The sequence below is a fragment of the Melanostigma gelatinosum genome (assembly GCF_949748355.1).
Source record: "Melanostigma gelatinosum genome assembly, chromosome: 2".
Lineage (NCBI taxonomy): Eukaryota > Metazoa > Chordata > Actinopteri > Perciformes > Zoarcidae > Melanostigma > Melanostigma gelatinosum.
Window position 1 is genome coordinate 16,064,654 of NC_136635.1, and position 26,987 is coordinate 16,091,640.

At 42.2% G+C, this 26,987-nt stretch overlaps 2 protein-coding genes across 3 annotated transcripts in view; both read right to left on the minus strand.

The window, feature by feature from the left end:
• Positions 1-93, minus strand: part of ext2 (exostosin glycosyltransferase 2) — a 20,445-nt gene extending 20,352 nt beyond the window's left edge. The window contains exon 1 of the mRNA XM_079295301.1: positions 1-93. This exon is cut by the window's left edge and continues 57 nt beyond it. The gene's annotated coding sequence lies outside the window, so the exon portion shown is untranslated.
• A 572-nt stretch (positions 94-665) lies between these two features.
• dagla (diacylglycerol lipase, alpha) overlaps positions 666-26,987 on the minus strand; it is a 34,145-nt gene continuing 7,823 nt past the window's right edge. Inside the window, exons 2-20 of one of the 2 annotated variants that reach the window (XM_079289196.1) lie at positions 20,202-20,303; positions 19,876-20,087; positions 19,586-19,687; positions 19,364-19,502; positions 19,136-19,223; positions 18,256-18,390; positions 18,079-18,156; positions 17,317-17,441; positions 16,857-17,007; positions 15,139-15,222; positions 13,766-13,843; positions 13,441-13,521; positions 13,067-13,209; positions 11,677-11,745; positions 11,515-11,587; positions 10,831-11,039; positions 9,352-9,478; positions 5,169-5,332; positions 666-4,396 (exon numbers count right to left, since the gene is read on the minus strand). In XM_079289196.1, the coding sequence (XP_079145322.1) occupies positions 3,340-4,396; positions 5,169-5,332; positions 9,352-9,478; positions 10,831-11,039; positions 11,515-11,587; positions 11,677-11,745; positions 13,067-13,209; positions 13,441-13,521; positions 13,766-13,843; positions 15,139-15,222; positions 16,857-17,007; positions 17,317-17,441; positions 18,079-18,156; positions 18,256-18,390; positions 19,136-19,223; positions 19,364-19,502; positions 19,586-19,687; positions 19,876-20,087; positions 20,202-20,296 (3,210 nt within the window). In that variant the 5' untranslated portion in view covers positions 20,297-20,303 and the 3' untranslated portion in view covers positions 666-3,339. Of the gene's footprint in view, positions 4,397-5,168; positions 5,333-9,351; positions 9,479-10,830; positions 11,040-11,514; positions 11,588-11,676; positions 11,746-13,066; positions 13,210-13,440; positions 13,522-13,765; positions 13,844-15,138; positions 15,223-16,856; positions 17,008-17,316; positions 17,442-18,078; positions 18,391-19,135; positions 19,224-19,363; positions 19,503-19,585; positions 19,688-19,875; positions 20,088-20,201; positions 20,304-26,987 lie in introns of both variants that reach the window. The other variant, XM_079289195.1, reaches the window with a different exon arrangement.

Sequence of the window (26,987 nt, forward strand, 5' to 3'; positions counted from 1 at the left end):
GAAAACAGGCTACACTTGTAAATACAGTGCTACTGCTAACCTAGCATCAAGCTAACGCTAGTGCTACATGAAATCTTTCAGTGGTATTCGGAAGTCACTCTTCTTCGCTTCTGACATGCACTTCAGTGACTCAGGAGGTAGATACGATGCTTCCCTCTGGTGGGAGTGAAGGTATACTGACACGTTTTACCAATATAGTATTGCACAGTACAATATTGTTTTTACTCCTTTTACTTGTCATCTTATACTTCATCGAAGAGTATTTGCATTCGTAGTAGCTTGTTAAGTTTAAAATCAAAGAGAGAGTTGTACCAATTGTTCAATGGCCTTTGAATGTGATCTGGTCCAAGGTGTGTCACTGGTGTTATCAAATAGACACCTGCAATCCACAGTGTTGTTTCACCCATGCAACCTTCATGAGGCTCAACAGTAGATTTCCTTCTCATCAAAAACAATTCATAATACTTAAATGTAGCTCAGAACAACTCAACAGCTGTACTCAGCAGTCCTAAAACACATTCGTAACATCTAAAGCACAATCTTTTTTTCAGGAGGGGTTTATTTGGCAAAATCTACTCCAAAGTACAGTCCTTCATGTTTCCATGGTACTTGATATCAACAATCAGTAGTTTAAACAAGTTAATTGCCTCAATCTTCCTACAACATACATTATCTTTTAGGAGAATTATACTCCTATTAATATACTATGGCTAAACTGTATCTTAACAATGTGGGGTAAACAGTCTGACCCAGAAAACCTGAGACATCAACTACAATTTGTGGCTCATTTAAACAGCAGCCATCCGAATGCAAACAACAGTATATTAGTAATACGTGATAAATATATATGACAGAAATTCTAGTTATTTTCATGGTTTGTAGTTTATTCCATTACAGGCAGGGCAGTGGAGGGGGGGATTAAATACATTATTATCGTGGGGCAGGAAAGGAGGGGAAGCAAACCAGGTAAACATGGACAAGACATAGTTGAATTATTCTTCTTTCAATATAGACCAATTTGTAAATCTGCCAATAGTTTGAATAAATAACTTTCAGATTAAGTCAATACTGATATCTTTTAATATATTCATTATTTTCATATTGTTATACAGTGGTTTTCTGCGTGACTCTATTGGAATTCATTTTTTTTTTTACATCTGCATACATACTTACACATAGAACATGGTGCTGTACACATCATGGTAGAAAGTATTATAGTGCTTTCTTTCAGCAGTGTTTTAGTGTATGACCGGCTGCAAGCAGAGTTACCGAAAGTAGGAAATTGTTAGCCCAACCTTGGTGTATCTTGTGAGAGTCTACTGGGACTGGCAGCATGACTTGAGTAGTGTCAGACTGTAAACTGTCTGGAACTGTCTGCTGTGAGTAATCACTGCAAGTCTTAATCCAAATAGAGAGACTGTGCGGATCACTATGGTGACTCCAGGCTTGACGGTGGCGCTGCACCAGAGGTCACCCGTGAGCAGGCTGTCACTCTGCAGCATGTCTCACCGACCATGAAACATTTGTAAAAAGAGCATATTGTCACCATGCCATGGCAGGATGTCAAATACCTTTCAACTCGGGCAGAAAAAAAAAAAAGAAAAAGCTGAAATACAGAACTTACATTTGAGAAAAGTCTAAAAAGTTCCCCAAACTGTCCCTAGAAAACTGAGATAAAAACCACTAACATCAAACCAATCTGTTGCAAGTGCAATAAGGATAATAATACCATCAAATATAGCAATAAAAGTGATAACAACATTAACGGTAATAAATAATGCAAATTGTGAGCCACCTGTTACACACAGAGTGATATGGAAGATTGTACGCCACATACAGTGTTTAGAATTGGCATACGTGACGTTTGAGCCCGTTCATTCATTCAGTCCATCGAGGATGTTTGAGGTGAACCACATTAAAGGGAAGCAAACACCTTGACGTCCAAGATGACACCTTGAGAACAAGAGAGATGAAATCCTGTGACATTTTTAGAATACACAGTTTGGTCCTGTCTGGTGACCCAGGCGTTTCAAAAGATCTCGATAATGTTTGAGTTTACATATAATTTCTGAACATGTTTATTCTTATTTACTGTGACTCAATGACAAGACATTTCTATACCAGCCATGCTACCATGAAATGCATAAAGGTATGCTTACTCTGACCTGGGCACATTGTTAAGAGCTCTCCAAAGAGAACGGTAGAGTAGGTATGAGACTAGGACGACTATTAGCAAGTTATTATTATCATTGGTTCAAACCCAAGGTACAGAGGTTGTGTTTTCCAAATGAAAGCCATGGCAGTGTTTTAAGGTCAGGGTAGCATTATTTTCCGTGGTGTTGCTGTGTAACAGTCTACACGGGAACCAACAGAATGGGAAGGAGATAATGAACTTAGCTCGTGTTTAAATAAAGCAATATCCATATACATATACAAAACTACATCTCATAAATACATTTGGCATACAATGTATTACATTTTTTGGCAAATATTTTGGGGGTAAATTGAGCAATATGTGTGCAAGTGTGTCCAAATGTCAATCTAAGTGGTTTCTTGACATTTTCTCTTTAAAAATAAAGACAAAAAAACAAACCTTCATGCACTATAAAGAGTAACCGAAAGACTCAAAAACATCCATAGGCGTCTGTAATAACTTTGTCACAATCACTACATTTTTAAGACGCATGAATTCTCACCAATGTAACATACTTACGCTCTTTCTCAAAGTCAATTCTTTGTGGACCTGAGGAACATTTCATAATGTCTTCTCACTTCTATTGATTGATGAATATGTCCATCTTCACATTCCTGATTTGAAAAAATAAAATGAAAGAAAAGCTGGACAAGATTTCCGGAGCTGCTGAGGGTGCAGGAAGTTGTACCAGGACACCAACCCAGATGATGTGCCTATGCTAACCTCTTCTACAGTGTTGGTTTTTGAATCCCTGCTCAGTTAAGTGTTCTCCCTTTGATTTTGTTAAGTTGGGGAACTGATGTAATGCTGACGCGTCCCTACGTGGGTGAGACGACATTGTTTTGGAATGCCATTGTGAAGCTACAGTTATTTATATTCACCCGAAAGCAGTACGGCCCCCTGGCATGCAGAGAGAGGTATCTTTTTTTCTTAGTCATTGCAATAGTGTGAAAATGCTATAAACAGCGTTCACCGGGGACACCTGAAGAATGGAAATAGTTTGTATGTTGGTCCGTCAAGTTCTGTCATTGGATTTCTGATGAGTGACTGCATTCCGTCGCATGCACGTACTGTGATATGTTTTACATTTTAAATGACTGCACCTGTCAATCTAGCGCAAAGGACACTGGAGTCTCGGGAGCACACTACACCATCGATGATAGTGTGTTCTCTTCAGGACGGTGGCAAGGGCTAGAGGTTCGTATGGAGTGCATGGCCGGCAGGGCGCCCTCGCCGGGGGAAAGGTCGTTGAGCTCCTCAGACGACGAGAGAGGGAAAGAGGGGGACAAAGAGATGCCTGAAGAGGGGTCAGCAGATCCAGCAAAAGTGCGTGGGGGCTTGGGGACTAGGTTAGGCTCCAGTGTTGCTCTGGCCAGAAGTTGTTTGTCATCCAACGGCTGTCCATCTACGAGACACTCTCCCTGTCCGAAAGAGCCCCGGCCTGACTCGGACTCCCCGTCAGACAGCTCCAGAGGTGGTGAACTGCTGCCGTCCAGTCTGAATAAAGAGTCTAAGTACTGGGCGAACTCCAGCACTGCCTGGCTGGGGTTTCCATTGGATAGTTGGAGTGGAGGAGTAGAAGCTGCCGGTCTAGTCTCTGCACTTAACTGTTTCTCTGCTGTCTCCAGCTCCCAGTCTTCATTATCTCGATCCATTGGTCTAGAACCAATCTGTGGGCTGAGGGGAGCGATAGGAGTGCTCCCTGGGCTGTAGACACCAGGCATCTGTTGGTGATCCCCATCAGGAAGAATGTTTCGGTTGACGCCCTGATTTAGCAGAGCTGGGGAATGGTTTCCACTGTAGTGAGATGTGGCAGGAGACAGCTGCATGGATCTGGATTCCAGTGGGGTGAAGAAGGGCCCAACCTCACCCAGGTGCTCTGGCGTTTCCGGGCAGAGGCAGTCAGCAGCCAGTAGTTCAGTGCGAGAGCTGAGAGACGGGTTCTCCTCAGGGATCGGGGCGTCCAAAGGGAACGGGAGGCTACTCAGCAGTGGCGAACCCCTTAGCGCAGCTGAGGAGCGCCGAGAATCCAGACTATAGAGGGATTCGGCGTCTGAGAGACTCTCCATGACAGCCAGCGGTGCTTTGCGGTCCCTCAGCTCCACTGCCAGGCGCTCCCGTGTTCCACGCAGCACTACAGGCACTGGAGGAGGAGGGCACTCAGAGAAACCATCCAGAGATATTTCAGACTGGGCACACGAACTAGAGGAGAGGAGAAGAAGGAGTTGGAGAGTGGAGGAAGGGAGAAGGGGTCCAAAATACAAGACAGACATGAAAAACGGGTCAAAACAACTTACGGAGGGTTAAAGAAGAGAAAAGCGGGAAGGTGTTAGTATGTAAATCATATCTAGATTCTACAGACTAGGTGGACACCAGCAACACATTACATAGATGGAAGGAAGAGGAGAGAAAAGGAGAGACTGGGAGGCCAGGAGTGTATCCTCGTGCTCTTGTATTAGTGTCTAATACAGGAGAGAAAACATCCCAATTCAACCATTATTAGGAGGAGTTCACACTGACTTTGGACAGGGGCTAAACCAGAGGGGCCAAGGTGGGAACTGAATACTACCATACGTTGCAACTGCTCTGTGGTCAGACAGCGTGCATGCGTGCATGAGAAAAGGGAGCACATTATGCAGTTAGTATTAGCATGCATTGCTTACCGTAACAATGTTTTTTGTCTTGTTTTGTTTTTTTTAACCAAAAGGAACAGACAGAAACGATGATTTTGAGAAAAACAATAAAGTAGCAGTTAGTAGCAGTAGTATTGTTTAGTATCGGCTAGAAAGTTGAATTCAAATCAGACATATCCTCATGATTATCCCTACAGTTTAGGAGGAGGTTTTGAAGAGGCTGCATTCTATATCAAGTTAGAGGGGGAACTCAATATAGAGAGGCTCAAACAAACTGTTTTATATAGATATGTATTTTTTTAATGCTCCAACACACCCACAGCGGTGCCTGGTGTACTAACCGAACACTGCTGTTCCTGCGGTGATGGGTTGTAGGCATCGGCTGCTGAGTTGTTGATGTATCCACGAACATGCTCTCTGGGTTCAAGTCCACTTCTGTGGGACTCACCATGATCTTGGCTGCTGACAGCAAAGCGGTTTTGCCTTTGTTGTAGTTCTCCAGCACCTGTCACAAGCACAAAGGTGTACAGACACGTGACTTGACCGATAAAGGCACGGTGAGAGCAAGAGAGGAGGGAGGATGTGCATTGAGAATCCACATCAACAGAATAATAAATGCATCAAGTAGAAATGACTCAACTGCTGGAATAAAACAAGACATTCAAACGATTTACCGGTAGCTTGCTTGCTTAGTTTTGCAGACCAAAAAAATGTTTTTTCTATGCTATTCTCCAAAAAAATAAAATGGAATCTCAAATGAATAAATCTTTAAAAAAACACATTGCTTCTTGGTCAACAGGTGGGATAATAACAAAAAACAGGTTTAGATCAATTATTAGATTGATGTATAATCTTCTGGCCATTAATAGTTTGGATATCATCATCAACACACACACACACACACACACACACACACACAGCACAGTACTACTAAATCTATATTCAACCCCAGATATGATTACATATATTATTAGTGTTACAAAAAGGCACAGTGAGGTCCAGATAAATGTACGTGTAGTCTAATAGTGAGCTATCACCTACTCCATCTGACAATAAACACCCACAATAGAGTCATGATGCCGAAGCAAGAACTATGCAAGACCTACAATATGATAAATAGATGGTAAAACATTAGATAACTCTATCAGCAACTCTGACAACATACAAGGAACACTCTGTCCCACAAACTGTTAACGGTGTTGTGTTAATAATCGTTAAAAATGTGAGGAGAACAAACACTAACAGCAAATCACATCAACACACGATTACATGTATTTGGTTTACTTTAATGAGTTTAAACACTTGGTGGAAGCACATCATGATATGAATACAAGTAGAGCAGTAAGACGACATGAACACACACAAAAAAACAAACATACAATTCATGCGACAATGGAAGATAAAATGGCAACACATAAGTTGAAATGAATGTAAACAAAGACTGAAAACCAGAGGGACAGAAGCCCTTTAAGTTAAAAATGCCATGAAAACAAACATGTTTATGATGTTTGGGTTATGCAGATGGTTATGTATCACACAAAACATGAAGATGTTACATGGGCGAGTGTGTCCGATGATACACGAGGACAAGATTTCTGTGAGTGATAAAACTGCAGCAAATATTTGGCACCAACAATATCAAAATAGCACCTGCACTTTGTAGCCACAATGACGAAACAAAGCATGAGATTGCAGATCGAGTACCCAGAGACAGAAATCTAGACTTAAAGGTTCATCCTTGGGAGTTTTCCATGATTCAATAATGTACTGCAACCCCTACAGCCGTAGACTCACATGACATGTATAATTTATGAAAGCACATTTTGACTTGGCAATATAAAATGCGTGGTGGAGAACATTAAAAAATGATTCCAGTTTTCAGCCCTCCACTGCAACAAGTTAGTAATAAGAGAAAATTATGAATTTGCGAAGATTCGTTGAGCATCAATTTAGCAGCAGAGCAGTGGAGACGAGCCGAATTCTCCATATTGAATCATTTGTCCCCCCCTTGTTACTCCATCTGCTGCTGATGAGATGAAATTGATGAAATTGACAATTTCTTGAAGGGATTATTGAGGAAAGGCTAAATGTGTGCTTTCAAAAGGCAAAAAGGGAGAAGAAGAGAAGAGCTGCAGCTACTGAGAAACCCGGCCAAGAAGGAAGAAAGAGCAGTTAATGTGGAAGAAATTAGGTTACCATGGAAACTTTGTGCATACAAAGAAAACTTGTTAGCTTGAGAAAACGGGGTTAGCAGGTTCATACCACAGCACTTCAGCAAATATATGGTAGCTGTGAGAGGGATGGAAAAGAATGAAGGGTTGATTTAAGGAAAGCTGGAAGGTGAATCTCATTAGAAAGAGTGCAGGTGGGTTTGGACTTATCATGCAGGGTTGTAAGACTCCACATTTTAAAAAGGGATTATTCTGGTACTGTTATATGCACCATAGACCAGTGATGTATTCCAGGGGCTACTTAGTGATGACATTTACCTCATCGCGGTGTTGTCATGTACACCGATTCCTTGCCCCAACTTGCTTTGTGACGGCATCTGGACTACTTGCCTGGACTTGTGGCACCCAGTCACCAGTTTGTATGTGCAAGTGGAAAGAGCAAAAGGAAGTCTTGGCGCAGCAAGAGAGACCATGTTCACAGTGTCACTCAACTGTTACATCAGTTGAGCTGCTTTGCATCAGTCTTTTGTGACTTTGTGTAGTGGAGGAACTGTCAGGCTCTCTCCACCTCATCTGTGGTCACTTTTTAAATATTAGTACCTTTTAAGAAAGCCTTTCTTCAAGAAAAGCAACACCAAAACCCTGAGCTTTAACATCAGGCAAAATGTTTCTCCCGCTACACCTCATGGGCACGACGTCACGTCATGAGTCTGGCCACAGTTACAGCATTAAAAGCAACACTGACAGTTTTTAAATGTTCCACGATAAATTATTCCTGTCACAGATTCGACTAGATTGTTAAATGTGTTTTGCTAAGAAGCTAATGAGGGCCAAGTCAAATACTGGGAAGTCATTAAGTCTATACAAGAGTATCATAGGGACTGTTCTGCGCTTCATGTTTTTGCGAAGAGCTATGCGATATTACTATCTCCGGGGGATCATTTTCTATCTGAGCACAGTTAGACTCATCAGATGGGATTTCAGAAACAGGAGCAGCAATCACATCTACGCTCAGGTGAGCATCGGCTGGATCGGATTGGGTTTGTGGTGGAATACATGAATCATCTCCAACTGAGAGGGCTCCTGAGTGAGAGTTGGAAGGACTGTTGGACATTGAACGGACAGACAGCGAGCACGGCTCTGAGGCAGAAGTACAGTCTGACAGAGGAGGAGAAGGAGGAACAGACGCGGCATCTGAAAAAGAGGAAGACGCAACGACAGACAGAGGGACAGAGACAGCCTCGGTCCCTGTGAGGGAACCAGTGAAAGACGCATCGGTGTTGGCGGGAAGGGAGGAATCAGAGGGAAGAGGACTCGAGTTTAATTCTGTTTGCGAGGTTATGACCACAGTGGTATTGTTGGTGGGTTGACTGGCTTCCAGTTCTTCCGGTCCTGAGTTTTCCTGCTCAGACACGAGACATAATGGTTCCAGTACCTGCAGAAACACCAGAGGTATCATACTACAGACTAGGCACAGCAGACGTACACACACACACACACACACACACAGCACCATCCATCCAGAGACATACTGACACAAGGCTGAGCCACAAAAACAAATGCAAAAAAACAAGTAAAAAACACAAAAAAGTGCACTCCCCACAGTGGATCCGTCGCATGCAAACATACACGTCAATACCCTGTTATCACAACAGATGTTCAACACCTGTGAAGATTACTACTAAAGACCACCATAAAACCAGGAGTGAGCAGCCCCCATGCTTTGAAACTGGAAGAAAAGAACAAGGGGAGGTGAGTTATACGTTAATGAAGGGTCGCATGCATACATTGACCATAAAGTAAGAATCATTCTTACAAAACCCTCAAAGACATTTTTTCGCTGAACACGTAAGGGGCATACCATTGAAAAGAGCATCACTGGAAACATAACGTTTGTCTTCCGTCTTTGCAGGAGTGTGGTTTTTGAAATAAATCACTTCAACGTATTTCACAATTGTCTCTGATCGCTGCGATGTTCAATCATGAGATGGGTAGATGTAAAGGCCTAAGGGATAATAAATGTATCACCCATCTGTAAATAAGTTTTCTTTAGTAATCTCAAAGTTACCGGTTCATAGATGCCAGAACGATTTCACTTCTATTCCTGAAACCCTCTGTGGAAGAACATATGCTAAACATATGTTAAAAAGTGGCATCCCCTTTATGAACAATCGTTAAAAATATTCGTGAATATATTTTAATCTTTAAAGTTAGAGATGATTCACACACACACTCATAATCCACCAATTCAGTTATCCAGCGCTGGAAATCATGAGCGACACTTAAAATGAATTTCACCACCATTTAAACACCCCCTGCCAAATCCATCTGCATGCACTCAGATAAAACAGACCTTGTTGAGACCCTCCATCACCATGTGGGGCATGTGCTCATTAAGCATGGCAGGTGATATGATGACCTCATTGAAGGCCTTGTTGTCCCCCCACAGGGCTGAGTAGGTTGGCTCCTCCTGGCCACAACTACAGTGAAAGAAAGAGAGTCCGTCAATCACGGTGAAGTACAAAGTGAGCACACATGTTGATCTAGCAACAGCCTGCCTCATTATCCTAGTGGGAGAAGCATAATCCAGGCTGTGACACCACCGAGTGGAATATTTTGTGACAGACTTTGGAAATTAGCTCATTCTAGAAACCAGAAAAGACACACAAGTCTGAGCAAAACGCTCCCTAGCTGCATATGGAAAACTATAAAATAGGACGACGAGATAAGACGACAAAGAAAAACTAACTTTACTTCCATTATTAGACATAATGGATATGTTTGGTCATTGTTTGGATAAACTGGCCAAACCACTTCCGCACCATGGTTTTGTACCAGCTTGCAGAAGGTGGTTAAATATTTCAAGGCTACTTGCTTCTGTCTGATGGCCGCACGCACGCACGCGCGCGCGCGCACGCACGCACGCACGCACGCACGCACGCACGCACGCACGCACGCACAGCATCACTGCAGTAGCAGTAAACTGCTACAGGCCAGAGATCAGATCGTTGCACCTCCATGGACTTCCTTTGAGTTAATTGGCTTCCAGTGGTGGTTTGCAATGCGACCATCAGTGACCTTTGATTGTGTTATAGAAGCCACAAACACTTCGACCGCACTAGACAGTGTTATCTATCTAAAGATAAACAACGGCTATTACCATCTCACATCACAAAGAACTCTTCTGTCTTTTTTAAGACATAGAATGACATCCATCTGTTGTTCATAAGATAACTGAAATGTATTCTGGCCTTGGATAACAGCACAGCTGATGGAGGATGTTTGATACCGGTGTCTAACAGAATCATCATTTCATGAACTTTAAACATTATTGATAAAATATTTACATTTGCCCTTTAAATATTTTCCACACAGTACAACATTAAACAAACTAGGTATGGAGAAACGTGTATAAGAGACGGGAAGATGATGAAATAAAATATAGTATTAGACAGCACAGCAGCAAGCGCATACAGAGGGGTAGGGGAGCGCCATGTGACAATCTGTAAACACACGCTGTCCCCAGTATGCAATGTACACCTTCTCCCACTGAGCTGCCAGTTCTTTTGTGTCACAGGTGTGAAACAATGTACACTCAAATTGGCTTTGCGTTACCCGTGTCCACGCATCAGTTATACAACCACTTCACCATTCGTGCGGTGGAGCTGTGTGGTAAAAGTGTATGTTCTATACAAAGACAAGCTTTAAGGGGCATTACCACTCAACTGATGACTGATCTCGCTGCTGGAATCTTACGCAGGTGAAACAGTGACAGTAAAAAAAACAACATTTGGGGGATTTAGTTGCTGTAATCTACAGACAATTGTCTCACTATGACTCTGGAGGATGGTTGTGCACCACATGGATGATCCTGCCAGGAGGGTAGAGGGGGGTGGAGGCTGAAAGGGCATTGCTGAGGTCACTGGGGTGGAGCCACAGGCGACTGCTGGGGGGCGCTGCTGGCTGAGACTGAGGATCATCATCCTCTACTGGAAGCTCTGATTTGGGGATGCATTTGGTGCCTCCCGCAATGATCCTCCACTGTTGCAAAGAAAAATGCGTTTTAGTTATGCAACATGACGTCCGAATCTAAATATATCTTCTGCACATTGTATGTGTTTCTGCAGCAGCCAGGGGTCAACTCAATGAAGCTTTAGTTACAGCAGAGATACCGTGCCTGCAGTGTTGTGAGAGGTTGTGTGGAAACCTGCAGTTTCTTTTAAATCAGCCAGGGAAAAACATGGAGATAAATGCTGAAGTGTGATGCTACTGCGTTTATGTAGTTGGTCTAGATGGGTGGAAATGCAAATATGTTGTCACTCCGATGACTATTTAATCATTCATTAGTATTTGTATGGCAGGGATGTGTTTTTTGTCAACAGTCCATAAAGCATTCCCCCAAATGATGACGTTCTTAACAAGACCAGATAGCCTACTGTATCAGTTTCCTATTTGTTTTCTTTTTGATGTTTACATCGTGCAGCAGGTCTTCTACAGTGTCATGAGATCAACTCACCTTTGGCTTGTTACTTTTCTGCAAGACTTCCAGAAGGTGGCGTCGGAAACCCTCCAGTTGCGACAGGCCGAGCCTACGAGAGAGCAGCAGATGTGTCTAATGTGGTAGTACTGGAGCAAAGTCAAGTTAACCACAGCACACGGGACATAGTAGAAGAGATACCTTGGTACCAGGTCTTTTCCTAATACCACCGATGTGACAAACTCTTTGGAGTACTCCATGGCATCCTCACTAGGTAAATAAAAGAAAGAAACCGGTAAACGATGTGAACAGGACATGTGGAGGGAGTTACGGGTGTGACCTGTGAGGAAACTCTCCGAACACATTTCTAGCTCACCCTTCAAACAAACATTTGTTTTAAATTGCTAAAATAATAGAATACGACACGCAGTTAACTATTCTACATCAAGTATTTCGGGAAGACTTTGATCTGGCCAAATGCACAAGAAGCCCCACAAATGCGTAGTTATACTCTGGCTGATACAATACTGGAAATGATGGACAGAAAAGATGCAAGCAACCATAGAAAGAGTCGACCCTCCTTTCCCATATGTACAGCATAAACGGGTGTAAACAACAGAAACTCCATTTCCACACTAAACATTGCATGTGAACGGAAAAGGACATGCCTCGAATGGGCAACCAAACAGACTGAACACAAGAAAACCCTATCATTTTAAGAGAGCAATGACTGATCGGGCCAAAAGGAAAAGTCTACAACACAAGGGTAAACAGCACAGTGCAAAAGCGTTTCACAATAACAGATGTTGGTAAAAACATCTCACTTTTGCTTTCATAGTTTAGAACTGTCGATGACTGGAAAAGGATTTCCTAGTTTGATGAACCGAGGCTGAAACTACAATCACTAATTCTGCTTTCTGGACATCTGGTGGCTTGAAGGCCACAGCATATGAGTTTAGATCATTATCATACTCAGATCATTCAAACACCTGCATTTGTAAGGTTTTATTCCATCGTTTCCGACATTTTTTCACCCGTCTTGTGTCTTCTGACCAAAGTCTGACCGATTACCTTCTCTTGACTTCAATAAAAACATCAAAGGTGCACAGCAGCATTTAGTTATCTCTTGGTACAAGTACTCAAATCATTTTGGGATGACTTAGAACCTCTAATCCATACATCATTTTGAATGAGGTGTTCAAATAAATAAATGATTAAGGCGCAAAAATTGATACCAGGGGACCTTTGTTGCAGGACCACTTCAGGTGAACTGAAAATTCTCAACTCTGTAGAGCAAAAATATTTATATTAGGTGTGGTATCATGCTGAAGTTTAGCAGCGATGTATACTGAACAACAGCTACAGACCCAGGGCTTCAGTAAACAGCTATAACCTGCGACGGTGCTCTGGTATGAAACGGTCAAGCTTGGGCTAAACATGCGTGGGATTTATACACATTAACATGGGATTCATGCATGAAAGTGGCAAACAGGCTTTTACTGACTTCCTGCACGATGTAGTCAAACTGAGCGAGTGATCTTCTCTTGAACAGCCTTGTGTACATCCAGTAAACACACACAGATGGACTCACCTAAAAAGGCCACCAGGTGGAGAGTAAGAGTAGCAGTGAAGTGTGGGGTACTGAGGTCTCAGTAGGAAGGAGAGGATAGCAGCAGTGCCTGCACCCAGAGAATGGCCGACTATCACCAGCCCGTAGTGCATGGTGCCCTTGTTCTGTGAGAGACGGCCAGAGTCATTACACTCACAACAGCACACTTTTGTAACCACAGTGAAGATAATCACTGAAACAAACTGCCTCAACTGCTACTTGCAGACTGCTTTGTACAGAGTAGGGTTAGTGTACTGTTGCACAGCTAGCGTAGCCTTGAATAAAGCACGACAGTGAAAGAGTGAAAATGTTCATTATTGATTGCCATGATTTATAAAGTACACTGAGTCTTGTACCAAGTCTCTTCCGAAGGCTTGTGACAAGATCATTTCCTGCTCCAGTTTCTTCTTAATGTATTCTGCTGAGTAAACCATCCCCTATGAGTGAAAAGAAAGAGAGACAGAAATATGGACAGGAAGTCTGCGTCATTAATCTCCGAATAAAATATTCAAAGCAATTGTTCTAGTGTTAACAACTCAAAGGCCCTTCGGAGTCTGGAATAATGTGCAATGGAGAACAGAAATGCAAAGAGGAAAATCTCATAGGAGACTGTACAGAGGAGTATCCTCAGAGAGATTCATCTTATAAAAAGCCTCTCCTACAATACATTAATACACTGACCTTGTGGCCAAGCCAGGTCCCGTGCTGCTCCTCTACCGGCAAACGTTCAGAATCCCCCGTCAGATCAGTCAAGGCGTCCTGATGCACACAAGACAAATTTAAAAAAAATCTAAAAAGAGTGGATGAACTGAAACAGGGGGAATTAGACAAAGAAAGTGAAAAGATCACCGTACTAATTAAAGTGCACCTGTAAGGCAAAGGAATTAAAAATACCACTCATAATCTCCTGTGCAAATTGGAATATTATTAGTTATACTGTATTAACCATAGCAAGAGCTATAAGTCCACAGAGAATGGTATATGCTCGTATAAAACTCCATACATCATTCTTACTTCAATGTTTTTTTTCGCCATGTAAGGTTTTCCTTTGTTCAACATAAGACTTTAAGTGGTACCTAGTATGTGTAAATGGTGTTTCTTATCTTGATAATGCATGGCAGAAGTTTGCCCTGAGAGCAACGAGAGCTCAACATTTACTTACATAGATAGATAGATAGATAATATAGATAAGATAAGATAAGATAAGATAAGATAAGATAGATGAGATAAGATAGATAAGATAGATAAGATAGATAAGATAGATAAGATAGATAAGATAGATAAGATAGATAGATAAGATAGATAAGATAGATAGATAAGATAGATAAGATAGATAAGATAGATAAGATAGATAAGATAGATAAGATAGATAAGATAGATAGATAAGATAGATGAGATAGATGAGATAGATGAGATAGATGAGATAGATAGATAAGATAGATAAGATAGATAAGATAGATAAGATAGATAAGATAGATAGATAAGATAGATAAGATAGATAAGATAGATGAGATAGATAGATAAGATAGATAAGATAGATAATATAGATAAGATAGATAAGATAGATAGATAAGATAGATGAGATAGATGAGATAGATGAGATAGATGAGATAGATAGATAGATAGATAAGATAGATAAGATAGATAGATAAGATAGATTAGATAGATAGATATTCAGAAATACCTCCCAAAATGCTTCTTTAATCTTTGTACTCTAATTGTAACTTGTACAGTACAGTACAGTTTCCACTGGCTGGGAGCAAAGCATCAACGGGATGAGAATCATGGCCTTTGTAATAAGGGCATGATTAAGACCTCAGCTGTTGTTACAAGGCAGGTCTCATAACACTACAGGAATTCTTAAAAAAAAAAGGACATTTAGTTCTAAAAGTGGACAGTCACGTTTCTCTATGCGTGACGGGTGTAGGAGTTTGAGAACACTGCATAAAGCTATGAGGACTTCACCTGCTCTGGAGGTGTTGTGAGGTGCTGAATGTTTCAAGGGATCTAAAGATATATTACTGTTAAAACAGGCAAAGAAAGATAAAGTTCACCTTTGGCGATAGGGTTCCTCTGATACTGATGACAACCTTCTTTTTCGCATGATCCACTGCCACAAAAAACGGGGTCTCGTAAACCTGGATGTAAGATGCAGAGTGGACAGAGAACGGTGGTGAGAAAGTGAGAGGAACCGGCAACGGGGCAAAGGGAGGAGGAGACAAATACTTTAGTACACGTTAGTTCTACTTCCATCCCGGCAAGCAGAGCCGTCTTTGTCCTTAAATATTTCTCCACTTGGCACCGCACACATAAGTCCTATAATTCAGTCGCTGGCAGTAATTTATAGATGGAAACTCAGCGCTAACCTCCCCAAGAAGTGCCCTGCTTTAGAAATCATGTGGCTCGAGTGAATGCTGTGGAAATTCCACCTGAAAATAGAATAACTTAATTGAATATTTGCAAACGATTACAACAACTATTTATATTTCTTTCAGTGAGATTATGAGTGGGAAAGTGATGAGAGTTATGCATGTCTGGAGTGAAATTATATTGACTATTAAATTTACACCACAACAGTGGGGTTAAACTGTTTGCTTTTTAGTGTTAACTTTGGCCACTACATTTTAAAAGTCAGGAGAAAACAATTCATCGCTCCCCATTGACTTATATTGCTCGAAGGTCCTTCCTTGTCAATTGTCTGCTAGCAAACAACAGAAAATTGCCCCAAAGCTTCAGTACTGTTACAGTAGAATGTCTTGTTTGCATGATAGGACATGTTACCTGCAGCTTGCTAACAGCCAACATGTCCCATCATCTTTTTAGTCATGAAATGCACCCCTGTTGGACATCGGGTGCAATAATAATCCTTTGCTGAACTCTGATGTTTTTCAGCTTGCTACTGGGCATTTTGTAAGCATTTCAGCCCTTGGTTGCATAATGTAGCGACGATTTCTTTCCCCTCTGATGGACGTTTCTTTCAGAGTATGTCTCTATTGCCTTAACATGGGGATGCAGCAGCTTTACGAGATATAGCTGTTCAACAAACGTTCACTAGGCAACGACCAAGTACTGATAGGATGATGACCAGCTGTGACCACTCGCCAGGAAGTAAAATCAAAAAGTGAATAAAAAAATGTTTGCCACCCCCGCTCTCCACAGGAGGAGGAATCTCCCTCCAAATCATTTCAACTGGAACGTAATTTGACAAAGTGAAATGTAAATTACTCATTATAGCACTCTTAAGGCAATGCACCAAAAGCCTGCAAGACTGCATCATCTGATGAGAGGCCACTAAATTGAACACACTCCTCTCTTCGGCTGCACCTTAAGGATCTGTCCATGCCGGTCACAAACAGCCTCGGCGGAGTCCAACACCTACTGAGAACACACTTGACTTGCTGCCGAGAATATGGACACGGCAACTCAACTGCCCATATCTCAGCAACTACACTGGTGAGTAAAGTGTTATCAAAACATTTACAAATGATGGCCAGAGCTACAAAATAAAGCCACTGAATGATCAGACTGGCTGCTATTGTCACATTGTATGCAGGGCTCTTTGTGCAGAACAGCTTTAAAAGGGAATGCAATAATTCACCTCAACAGTGTGTTTTGCAAAAGGTATTCACTTCAACACAAAAGCATGGACAAATGAAAAGAAAATCCTGACGCTGTTCCTCACACTTATCCACACAACCAATCCATTGTCTAACTACGGAAGTTAAGGCCAAACACCTCCGACTGCCCGTTAACCAGTTGTCGGATTACTCACAGCATCGTGGCAGGATGTGTAGACGATCTGAACCTGCTTGAGGTCCCTGTCCAGGAAGTGTCTCCGTATGGCCAGGACATTACAGCCGCAACAATTGTCCTCCTCCACTGTCACAGCCTGAGACAACCGAGAGCCAGATCCGGAAGTACAGCTGGGGTGAGAGGGACAGATGAGAAAACAGCAGGACGTGAATACAACAAACAGATGAATACAAGACTAAACAGGTAAGATGACAGAGACATAATCAAGTCTCCCAGTGTAGGCGATGTGGAAAAGAGAACGTGATTAATTCGACTATCGGCTTGTGTCGGTGAGTGAGTCTAACTGGAGTGGTATTATCTCAGTGGATTACCACTTGGCAAGTGTTGACGCATGTGAAATTTGATCCGCACTGGAGCGGCTCGAGAGACACAGAAGCCAAATAGATCAAAAGTGTGCAGGTGTATGTGTCAGCGCTCACGGGCAGGAGCTGGCGAGGCGGCACAGCCCACAGGCAGGCTTCCTCAATAGGTACATGGGCCAACCGTACGCAGCCAGGGCAAAGAGCATGTAATAACACACATCCTTGTACATGTTCATCTCGGTCTGGGAGAGGGAGAGGCAGACAGACAGACAAACACACACACACACACACACACACACAGGTGAGGAATAAGAGCAATAACACATTCAGAAATCTTGAGATATTCAAATACGCAGATGTCCTTTTAGATGATTACTACATACAAGTGTTCTCACACACATGCTAATTGCATTAAAAAAAAACACTGCACACAACTAAAGATAGTTTCGTCAAATCAACCTATGGCTGTGGTTTAGTGCCACCGTTTTGTTTTTATGGTGTGAAATATACACAAAACCTCTTTGCATGGGGCTAAAAAGCTAAGGGACCCTGGGACACCGAGGTTACTCCAATTATTGATATATCTACTTCTATCTTAATAATAATAATAATAATAATGACTGTCAGCTAGAGGAGAGCCCATTGTTTGTGTATTGTTGTGTATTGTATATCATTTACGTGACTTTAAGCAAGTCAAATAGTTTACAAAAACTATAAATAAGATACAAGAGTCTTTAAGAACGAGTTTAAATGCATGTTGTATTTTTATGATCCGGTGTGTCATTGTTTACCTGAACTCTAAAACGTCTACCTTTCTCAATTGCTGTGATACAAACACAACCTTCACTTTGTCAATTCATCGCACATAAAGAAACTTACCGAGTTCTTCAGGTCCAGGTATCGAGTATTACGAGTGACAGGCATTCCAGATAAGAAGGCTAAGATGTCGTTGTTGGCCTGAGGAAGAGACAACAGAATAGAAAAGTTGTTGTCATTACAGCACATGCCTACGCAAGCACAAAGACATATATATATATATTTTAGAGACAGTGATACCTGGTCCAGGATAGCAGATCTCTTAGACCTCTGCCTCTGGCGGAGAAGTACCAGGCCAGCAATAATATCGCTCGGCACAATGTCCAGATCTCTGAAGAACTCTGCAAAAAGGCTGGCCACTTCTGAATACGCATCCTGGACAGGAGAGCATATATCAAGGCACAGCGGCAGCGACACAGCGACAAAAAGAGGACTGCTTCATTTAATCATGCAACCTCTGAACTGCCTGACCCTCTGCTTGTTGTGCTCTGTTCAAGTGAATGATGGTTCATAGCGAATTTAAAATAAATGTATATTCTCCACACCCCAATTGCAATTTTGTTGGCTTATAAGTAACATCGCTTTAGACAAAAGGTGAGGCAATGAATGTAAACACCAACTTAGACATCACCAAGTGTGTGTGTTTATGTATGTAATGTAAGGTATAGTACAACTGCCTGGACATTTCCAATGCTTCAAAGCACGCTAACCTGAGGGTTTGTGGATTTGTACCAATAGCCGGAGAGGAAAATGCTTTGGACTGCTGGCTATAAGCTATAATGCCAATCTTTCTGGATTTTATTTACTTGCAGGACTTCAGTCCTGCAGTCCAGTCCAGTGAATAGCTGTCACTATACGACTGCAGTCTTTGCCGACAGCTTGTAAATTGATTTCGACTGAAACTAAATCATTTTACATTCAAGTTTGATATGAAATGCTGAATGTGCCGGTAAGTAGCTGAGCAGTGAGCTTCTTTGTGTCACTGCCGTGACTCATCCTGTCAGGGATTATTTTAATGACTGGCTCGCTGGACGTTATGCCCGACATATTTATGGTGTCATTCCTCTCTGTTTTACTTTAACCGCAGAGAGGAAACGGATAAGTGTGTGTTGTGACTCACCGATTGTGTATCCTGGGCTCTCGTGCAGCACATGAAGAACTTGAGTCTCCTGCTCCAGCTGCTGGCTTGGCCTTCCTCTAGCCGGTGTCTAATGGAGAGAAAAGGGAAAGGAAGACTATCAAGACTGAATTTTTGGTGGAAAAACAGATAAGATGTGCATGCCTAGATGTTGTGTCAAGACAAAATAAGAGACAGTAAGAAATAGAGAAACTAAGTGCTTGTTAATACCTGAGTGTGTACGTTGTCAGGTTGCGCTGACGCCGACGGGTGGCTTTCAGTTTGACAAAAGTCCGACCCGTGGGATCGAAGGTGCACGTGAGGGTAATGCAAACGCTGAAAATGACGAGCCAGTTGCATGCAACGATTCCTGCAGAAAATATTAAAACATCATTCACATTCAAGCATAACAAAACCACCTTCAACTTGTAATGCCCATCCTCCTTCTCTCACCCAAAGCCAGGTTTTTGGCAGTGACATCAGAGCACGGCTGATAATACTGGACAAGCCAGGCAATCCCCACCACAGCATATACTAGCTCGACCAACAGAATAGCTTGAGCGAGAAAGAGAGGGACAGAGAGTGGTCAATATCTGTCCAATCAATATAAACAGTGTTCAAATCTTAACTTGGAACCACAGGTAATCCTGACAACCACATCCTCCACTCCTCTCGGCCATCAAGAGGCAATCCTGTTGAAAGAGAGCCTCAGAAGAAGAAGTGAGTGTGCCCGTGTGTCTCACCTAGCCGTATATAGATGACATACTGCACAGCTTCCCTGGGCTGTGTGTACAGAATGCTGCCTCTCATGCTCAGCCACATGATGGCGCTCTCACAGATAAGGCAGCTGACCAGGATGCCCAGGTACCCTCTGCCATGGTCCCCCAGCGTTACAGAACAGGACTGGTCGGAGCCGTACGGGAGGCCGAACAGCACCACGGACAGAACCACCAACCTGGACATGAAAGAGAAGTGGAAGGAATTAACATACACGGATATGTTAAAAATGGAATATATATATATACATACATATATAAAAAAATGCAAAAACATCAATACAGTGACTCACCAGATGCAATGCAATAGAAAGAGGAAGAGGGCGGGCAGCACCAGGTCATCACTGCCAACTGACCAGCGCCGCCGAAACATCACCATGCCAGGCATCACTGCCCTGTGGGGAGACCGAAGGGAGAGGGACAACTTCAGGGACAATGGACATCCTTTTCAAACTGGCGTCTCTGTCTGAAAAGTTATAATGCTTCAATTCTCTCCTCTCAATTCGCCACAGGTATTTTTTGAAAAGGTTTGACCTAATGTCCTAACATACTGTACATCATAATCTCACATAACGAGCTTCAAACAACTAGAGAGGGGAAAGAGAGGGCCGATGAACAAACACATTTGTACTGGCACGGATCCCTCAACAGGTCAAACATTGCTTAACGCTCGACGTCATGATTAGGCCACCGATTTACTTTCTGTTTATCAAACTCTCTTTACTAAAACTGAGAGAGGGCTGCATGGATTATCACGGAAATAGACTTGCACAAGTGGAGGAGATTGAAAGATAATGGGACGTGGAGAAGATGAGACTAAGTGGGTGAAGGGATGCAGAGAAAATGCACCACTTAATGAACCAAAGAGAGAGAACCAGCTTTGACATACGATGGTACCAGGCTGGTTATGGCCATGTGGAAAAAGCTTCTTTTATGTCACTCTGTCCATTCTCCTCCATGGAAAAGCATCGTGAGTTTACTCAAGTGGCCTCTGGCCTTCACTGAAATGAACAGTAAAATACATGGTAGGGAGTAAAGGAGCCACAGAGAGGCTGATGTAGGCCTTACGGTGCCGATACAGGCTGATACAGCCTTTATCGTACACCGCTCCTGTATATTCGCTGAAAGCTAAAGGACAGATTCTACAGTTCTGTCCAAAAAGTATGCCATCCATCATGGCCAAGACCGTCGACTATAAAAGATAAAGCAGCACAAGTTAGTTTTCAGATTTATTGTTGGTCACTATCCAGCACTCCTCTGCTTTTTAGTATTGTTTCAGAACATTTTTTCACATTTGTTTTAGTTATTGAGAAACTGGCAGCACCGTTCTTCACCCTTAAATACCAGTCCTCAGTTGTTAAAGTCTCACTGCTTACTCACATCGTGCCTGCATGAAATAGCCCACGAGGGACAGTTGCATCATTCCCTCGTCAAAGGTAAATGTGGTATTATACAAGATCTTCCCGTTTCCAATTGACAAATGCCGCAGCAAAGATGCAGTGATTTGCATCCCTACAAGGGGCAACGTGCAGTTGATCATTCACAGCATGTGAACTCAGATCGGACCAAGATATCCAAGTACTGACACAACTGGAACAACTTGGTGGTGCAGTACATTTGGCATTCCTTCCATTGTCTCTGTTCACATTTGTGTTTCCCGACATGATGCAACTTGTTCCTTTTGTAAGTTTCACACTGTATGGAACTAACTGGATTGAAATGTACAGTCATGTTTTGTTTTCCCCTGTGCATGTCAGGTAGTGTGAAGACGACATCCTTGTCATTCCATTCCGCTCTTTTAGACGGTGACGGTGCAAGCTGGCAGTAAAAAGCCAGCTTAACAACAAGCGGTCTGTTTGCGGAACAATAGCTTGCTGTGAAAATAACACCTGTGGTCCTTTAGCTTTGTGTTTCACAGTGTAACTCTATGCCCTCATAATGATAATAGATGCACAGACAATGGACGGTGTCTGAAAGGACTTGCTTTTAGAGGAGAGTCCTCATTTTCCTGCACTAACGAGTGCAGAAGACTTTTCTCCAACCAAATAAATTCCAATGCTCTATAGTCTATACTGAACAAACCATGTATTACATGTATTCATTGTACTAGATCAGCACATAAAGAGGCTTGAAAGGAGGTCTGGAGTTACTGAGCCTTGTTTGTACTACGTAATTACCTCTGGAGGAATAAATCAGCCAAAGAAAAGAAAAAAAAAACATTCATTGGGGTATTTGTGCTGCCACCTACATAGTGTGGAGTAGCACAGAAAAACACCAGCATTTCCTCTGAGCAGATCTGGAGGAGAAATACCTTTCCACAAAGCCTTCTCTTTTTTTCATTAGTGAACGTACTGAAACACGAAAGACCTTCCAGTCAGAACGGATCCTCATGCCCGACAGGTTCACTGTTCATTTGTAAGTCAACTCAATATTTACCAGTTGAGCTTTGCATCGGCAACGTATACTGTAAGTCAGTGGTTCTCAACTGGTCTGGCTGCGGGACCCACCATCACACCCTTAATGACAAGCTCGAAGAAAATGTTCAACTTCTCAAATGTATTTCATGAAAAGATGGTGCAGTTTGACCCTGAGCTGAAAATGTCCGATGCAGTCGTAGTGCAGGGAGCTCTCTTGTGCAAAGAAATTGTTCCTGTAAGTCCCCGTCCCACACACGTTTTGTTTGTTATGTCTGTAGATTCGGCCATTTGTAATGCTAAATAACCACTTGCCTTAATTCGAGCTGTCCGACATGCCTTCAATTCGCCTACTTATAGTGTCATTTGACAGAGGTATAGTTTTCAGTTCATCCCCTGCTGATTGATCCAACACCTCTCTCATCATGTCCATGGCTGCAGGTAAGTAAGACACTTTTGTGACATCCTCAGGTCTTGAAGTCATCTTTGAAAGTACTCAACAGGTTTATCTTTGAGAGAAGGGTGTTTTGTTTCCAAATGGCGCTTCAGTTTTACGGCTTCATGCTTTCTTGCGGCAGAACCTCGCTGCACAAAACACACTGAGGTTTTTGCCCTCTTTTGTCCTCAATGTCAGAAAATCCATATCTCATGTAGTCGGTGTCGTACTTGCGTTTCGCTACATTAGCACATGAAAACAAACTTTGCGGGTGCTCTTCTATGCTGTGAAATGGCGGGTGACTATTAGCATCACAAGGCATTAACGCCAAATACTGTTAAGCAGTGTGATTAGACAGCACTCTACTGCATAAAAAATCCCCTTAAAAATAAAAGCAGAGGAATTGTTTTTTTCCCCAGGCAAAGGCCCGCGGCCCACTGGAAACGGGTTTGCGAACTACTTTTGGGTTGCGACCCACCAGTTGAGAATCACTGCTGTAAGTTGTATCAAATCTTCAATTCTCTCCAAATTTAAAATCGTAAACTTACGTCAGGCTTCTCAGCGCCTTTTTATCACCAATGTTTAGCCGTGTACCAGTTCCCTCTTTTATTTCTGTGCTTATCGAGTGTAAAGACCTGCACTGATTTGCATTTTGTCTAAAGACGGATCAAAGGTTTCCCCTACTGTTTGGGACCAACAAGAAATATGGGCCCCTATACTTTTTGCTCCTTTATGTGCATATATTTAGTAATCTATTTACCCTTCTACTTTCCACATAAGGAGTGAAGCTGGTACAGTCAGGTAGTGCAGACCATCAAGACATTTAGTACACATGTGATCTACATTACAGTAAAGTTTCAACAGAGGCAAGGACACGTCACAGATTTACACCAGATTTTAAGCTTCAGCTAACAGTGGATCACTTCTAATAGGGTGTCAGGATAATGGCAATAATTAACATCTTCTCTATTCCATTGAGAGAAAGAAATGACTGGTGGAAGTAGTTTGGCCTTTTGAATGACATTAATCAAGCGGACACCCACTATTCACTCAACTGTGAAATGCTTTGGCTGCTTGCAATTGCACAGCAAAGAAATCGAGTTGCTCACCTCCCAACAGTGGTCACAATAATTAGACCCTTCTCCAACACTGACTGAAAGACACTTTTAATACTAGGTTTTCTTAACAGCACAATAAACTACAGGCTCAAAATACAGCTATGAAGTTTAATCCACACCGTGAACAGTGCTGTGAGCGTTATGAGACTGGTATTCACTGTAGGGCTGCTACATACTATTCTACGTTGCTTCGTTTTCTCATGCATCCATGTTCTCAAACCCTAACATGTTTGCCTCACTGAGGCGGTCGCATTCCTTTAGTAGAAGATCAAGAGGAAAAGGAAATATTGAAACTGCTCGATTTCTTTGAATATTACACGGTACAGAGAAATCAACGCACCAAGAAACTGTGATTTCATGGAGTGGGCAAAAATATTGCGGAACAATTTGTGCCCAGTAACGACGAATCCCTTCAGTGTTTTAGTGACATGGAAATTGTTTTCACAGCAACCAAACCTGAGTGTTGTGTTGGCAGCTGATTATAATCGGCTATCTGTAGGGTCAGACCACGAGCAGTGCGACAGTTTCCTGTCCAATCAAAGCACTACAGCAGGTGGTTTCACTGATTGGCAGACCTTCAACCAAAGAAGACGGATTACACCGTAAAAATCAGCTGGAAGAAAACCCTCTCAAGCTTTAGTGCTTGCTGTGATTATTTGTAAAATAAAAAAAAGCCAAATGTCCAGAGGAGACTTGAGGAATACACTGTACATTAGGTGTGGCACGACTCTTGACCCACAGGTTCCAATTCTTAATCGAAGCCCAACATGTGGCTCCTCAGCTTTGAGGTGACGCCAGAGAGCGGAGGAAACAAGTAGCTGTGACTGAAGTCACAGCTACTTGTAAAACCATATCTGGGTTGGAGTAACATTAAAGAGGACAGTGGGGGGAGGGAGAGAGGAAAGAAAGAGGGGAAAAGAAATAAAAGGAACATCTGAAACCCCCCCCCAAAATCTCATTTAGGCCAAAACAATCAGGCCGGTGAAATCAAGTCGATCTCTTAAATGCAAACTCCCAGCAGAGACCTCAACAGTGGAAAAAACAACAACATTATGACATCATTATAAATGAAATGGGATTACAGCAGAGTTACAGAGTGACCTTGTAGAAGTGTTGGATCTCCTCAGTAAAGTTATTATGAGTTAGTAGTGCCAGCCAGCTCCTTCCATCTGTCCACGCATCCATCCGGTTCATTTAATGTCCCGTTCAGGTCACGGGGATGGAGACTAGCACATCATGTACTGGGTGATTTATGGTTTTCAAGTTAGGGGACTTGTGGCCTGCAAACTGCTTTGGTAATTACCTTATATTTTAAGAAACACATTGTGACTGCTCAACCACCATTGTTTTTAAACTATCTTGTGTTTCTTTCATTTATTTTTGACCGTTGGTTCCTGAGATATTCCTTTTATTGAGTGCCTTTTATAGTTTGATTGTATTTGGCCATGATCAGGGCTGCAACTAAGTTTTATTTTCAAAATTGATCATTTTATTCAAATCTATGAAACGTTTCAAGCATGAAAATGGCCATCACTATTACCCAGAGCCCCGAGTGCTGCGTTAAATTGTTTGTTTCGTCCGAGCAACAGTCCAAAGATAAGCGCTCTACATTGAAATGGAACAGAGAGAAGCAGCAAGACGGACGACGTTACATCTGTATTCAGGTTGTATTCTCACTTTCCAGGCCTCTGTAAAGGCATCAACTGTGGCCAGAGATTCTGAAGTCAGTCAATATTTCCGATTGATCACTCCAAAAGGTTCTATGGAGATCGATGTGCTGAGAACACCTCAGAAAAATGTCCCTTTTAACGATCAGTGAACCCAAGTCTCGGATGAGTACAGCTGTGACTGGTCCTCGAGATCAGGCTCCTCCCCTAAGTCAACCTTGCCTTTTTTGTCCAGTCAAAACCTTATAATCAAGAGAATACCAGCCGAATAATCTTAGTATGTAATCTATCAAGCTGCACAGTGACAGGCATGAATCAGTTCTGTGTGCAACTAATTAGCGCTGACCTCTGGTCAGATGGCCTCTGCCAGCCTCATTTCATGGAGGACTCCGGTACTCAGTCCATGTCTCAAGCCCTCCTCCTCACCAGTTGCCTCCTTCAGGGCTCTCCCATCCATCACCCAGGGGATGTTGGCCTATTAGTGCTGCTGTTAAGCTTCTACTGGATGCACTTAGACTGTTTTCACAACCGTGAAGTTACACTTTACATTCAACATTTTGAATTGCATACTTCCACAGTCAAGTGTGCTTTTGTAGTAAACTCAACGTCTTCGTTTGTGAGTAGAACAGAAAAGTTTTTTTTCTCTATAAAGATATTTACAAATCAGAAAAACTGCAAATATTCAGAAGATAAAGACATGCAGCGGCATGATATGGGGGTTGTTAAGAGTGTGAAATACAACATTCCTGTGAAAATAACAGTTGCATAAAAAAATAACAATACACACAAAAGCTTTCAAATCCTATCCCAAAAAATGTATTCTGTGATATAATGAATCATCTTATAAAAAATAAACTTAACAAATGTTAAGGCCTCACTGGGCACGACATTTTGACAACTTACCGATTATTTCAAAACCTGCACGCAGCAAAAAATAGACATTTTTTGACACGCATGGCTGACTAATACTTACACAGCACACAACCACCAGCTCAAGACACACATGAACATTTCATTTTATTGTGATGAAACCTTTGTACATCCAATAGACGTGAGAAGGAGCTGGCCAAAAAGAAAAACATGACCACTATCAGGACGTCATCAGTTGGATTCTACCCAGCACATTTACAGCAAAGTCGAAATATAGACCACTGGATCCAGTGGTGACTCATTCACGCTTTATAAGGCATAGTCTACATATGTACCACGGTACAGTGAAATGGCTTTTTATGAACTGTTTATGAATAGACATTCTGTGGATTCATAGATGTTTTGTAAATTGGTACGGCATGTCATCTCTGCCGTTGTTTCATGCAACCCTTCCCTGTCTGTGTAAATATACAACCTCAAGCTCATTTCATTCTGAGCAATAGTGGGTGGACCGCTTCATATCAACCGTTTTAATAACTATGAAACTGATCAGTGAGAAACTGTCATGCCGGCA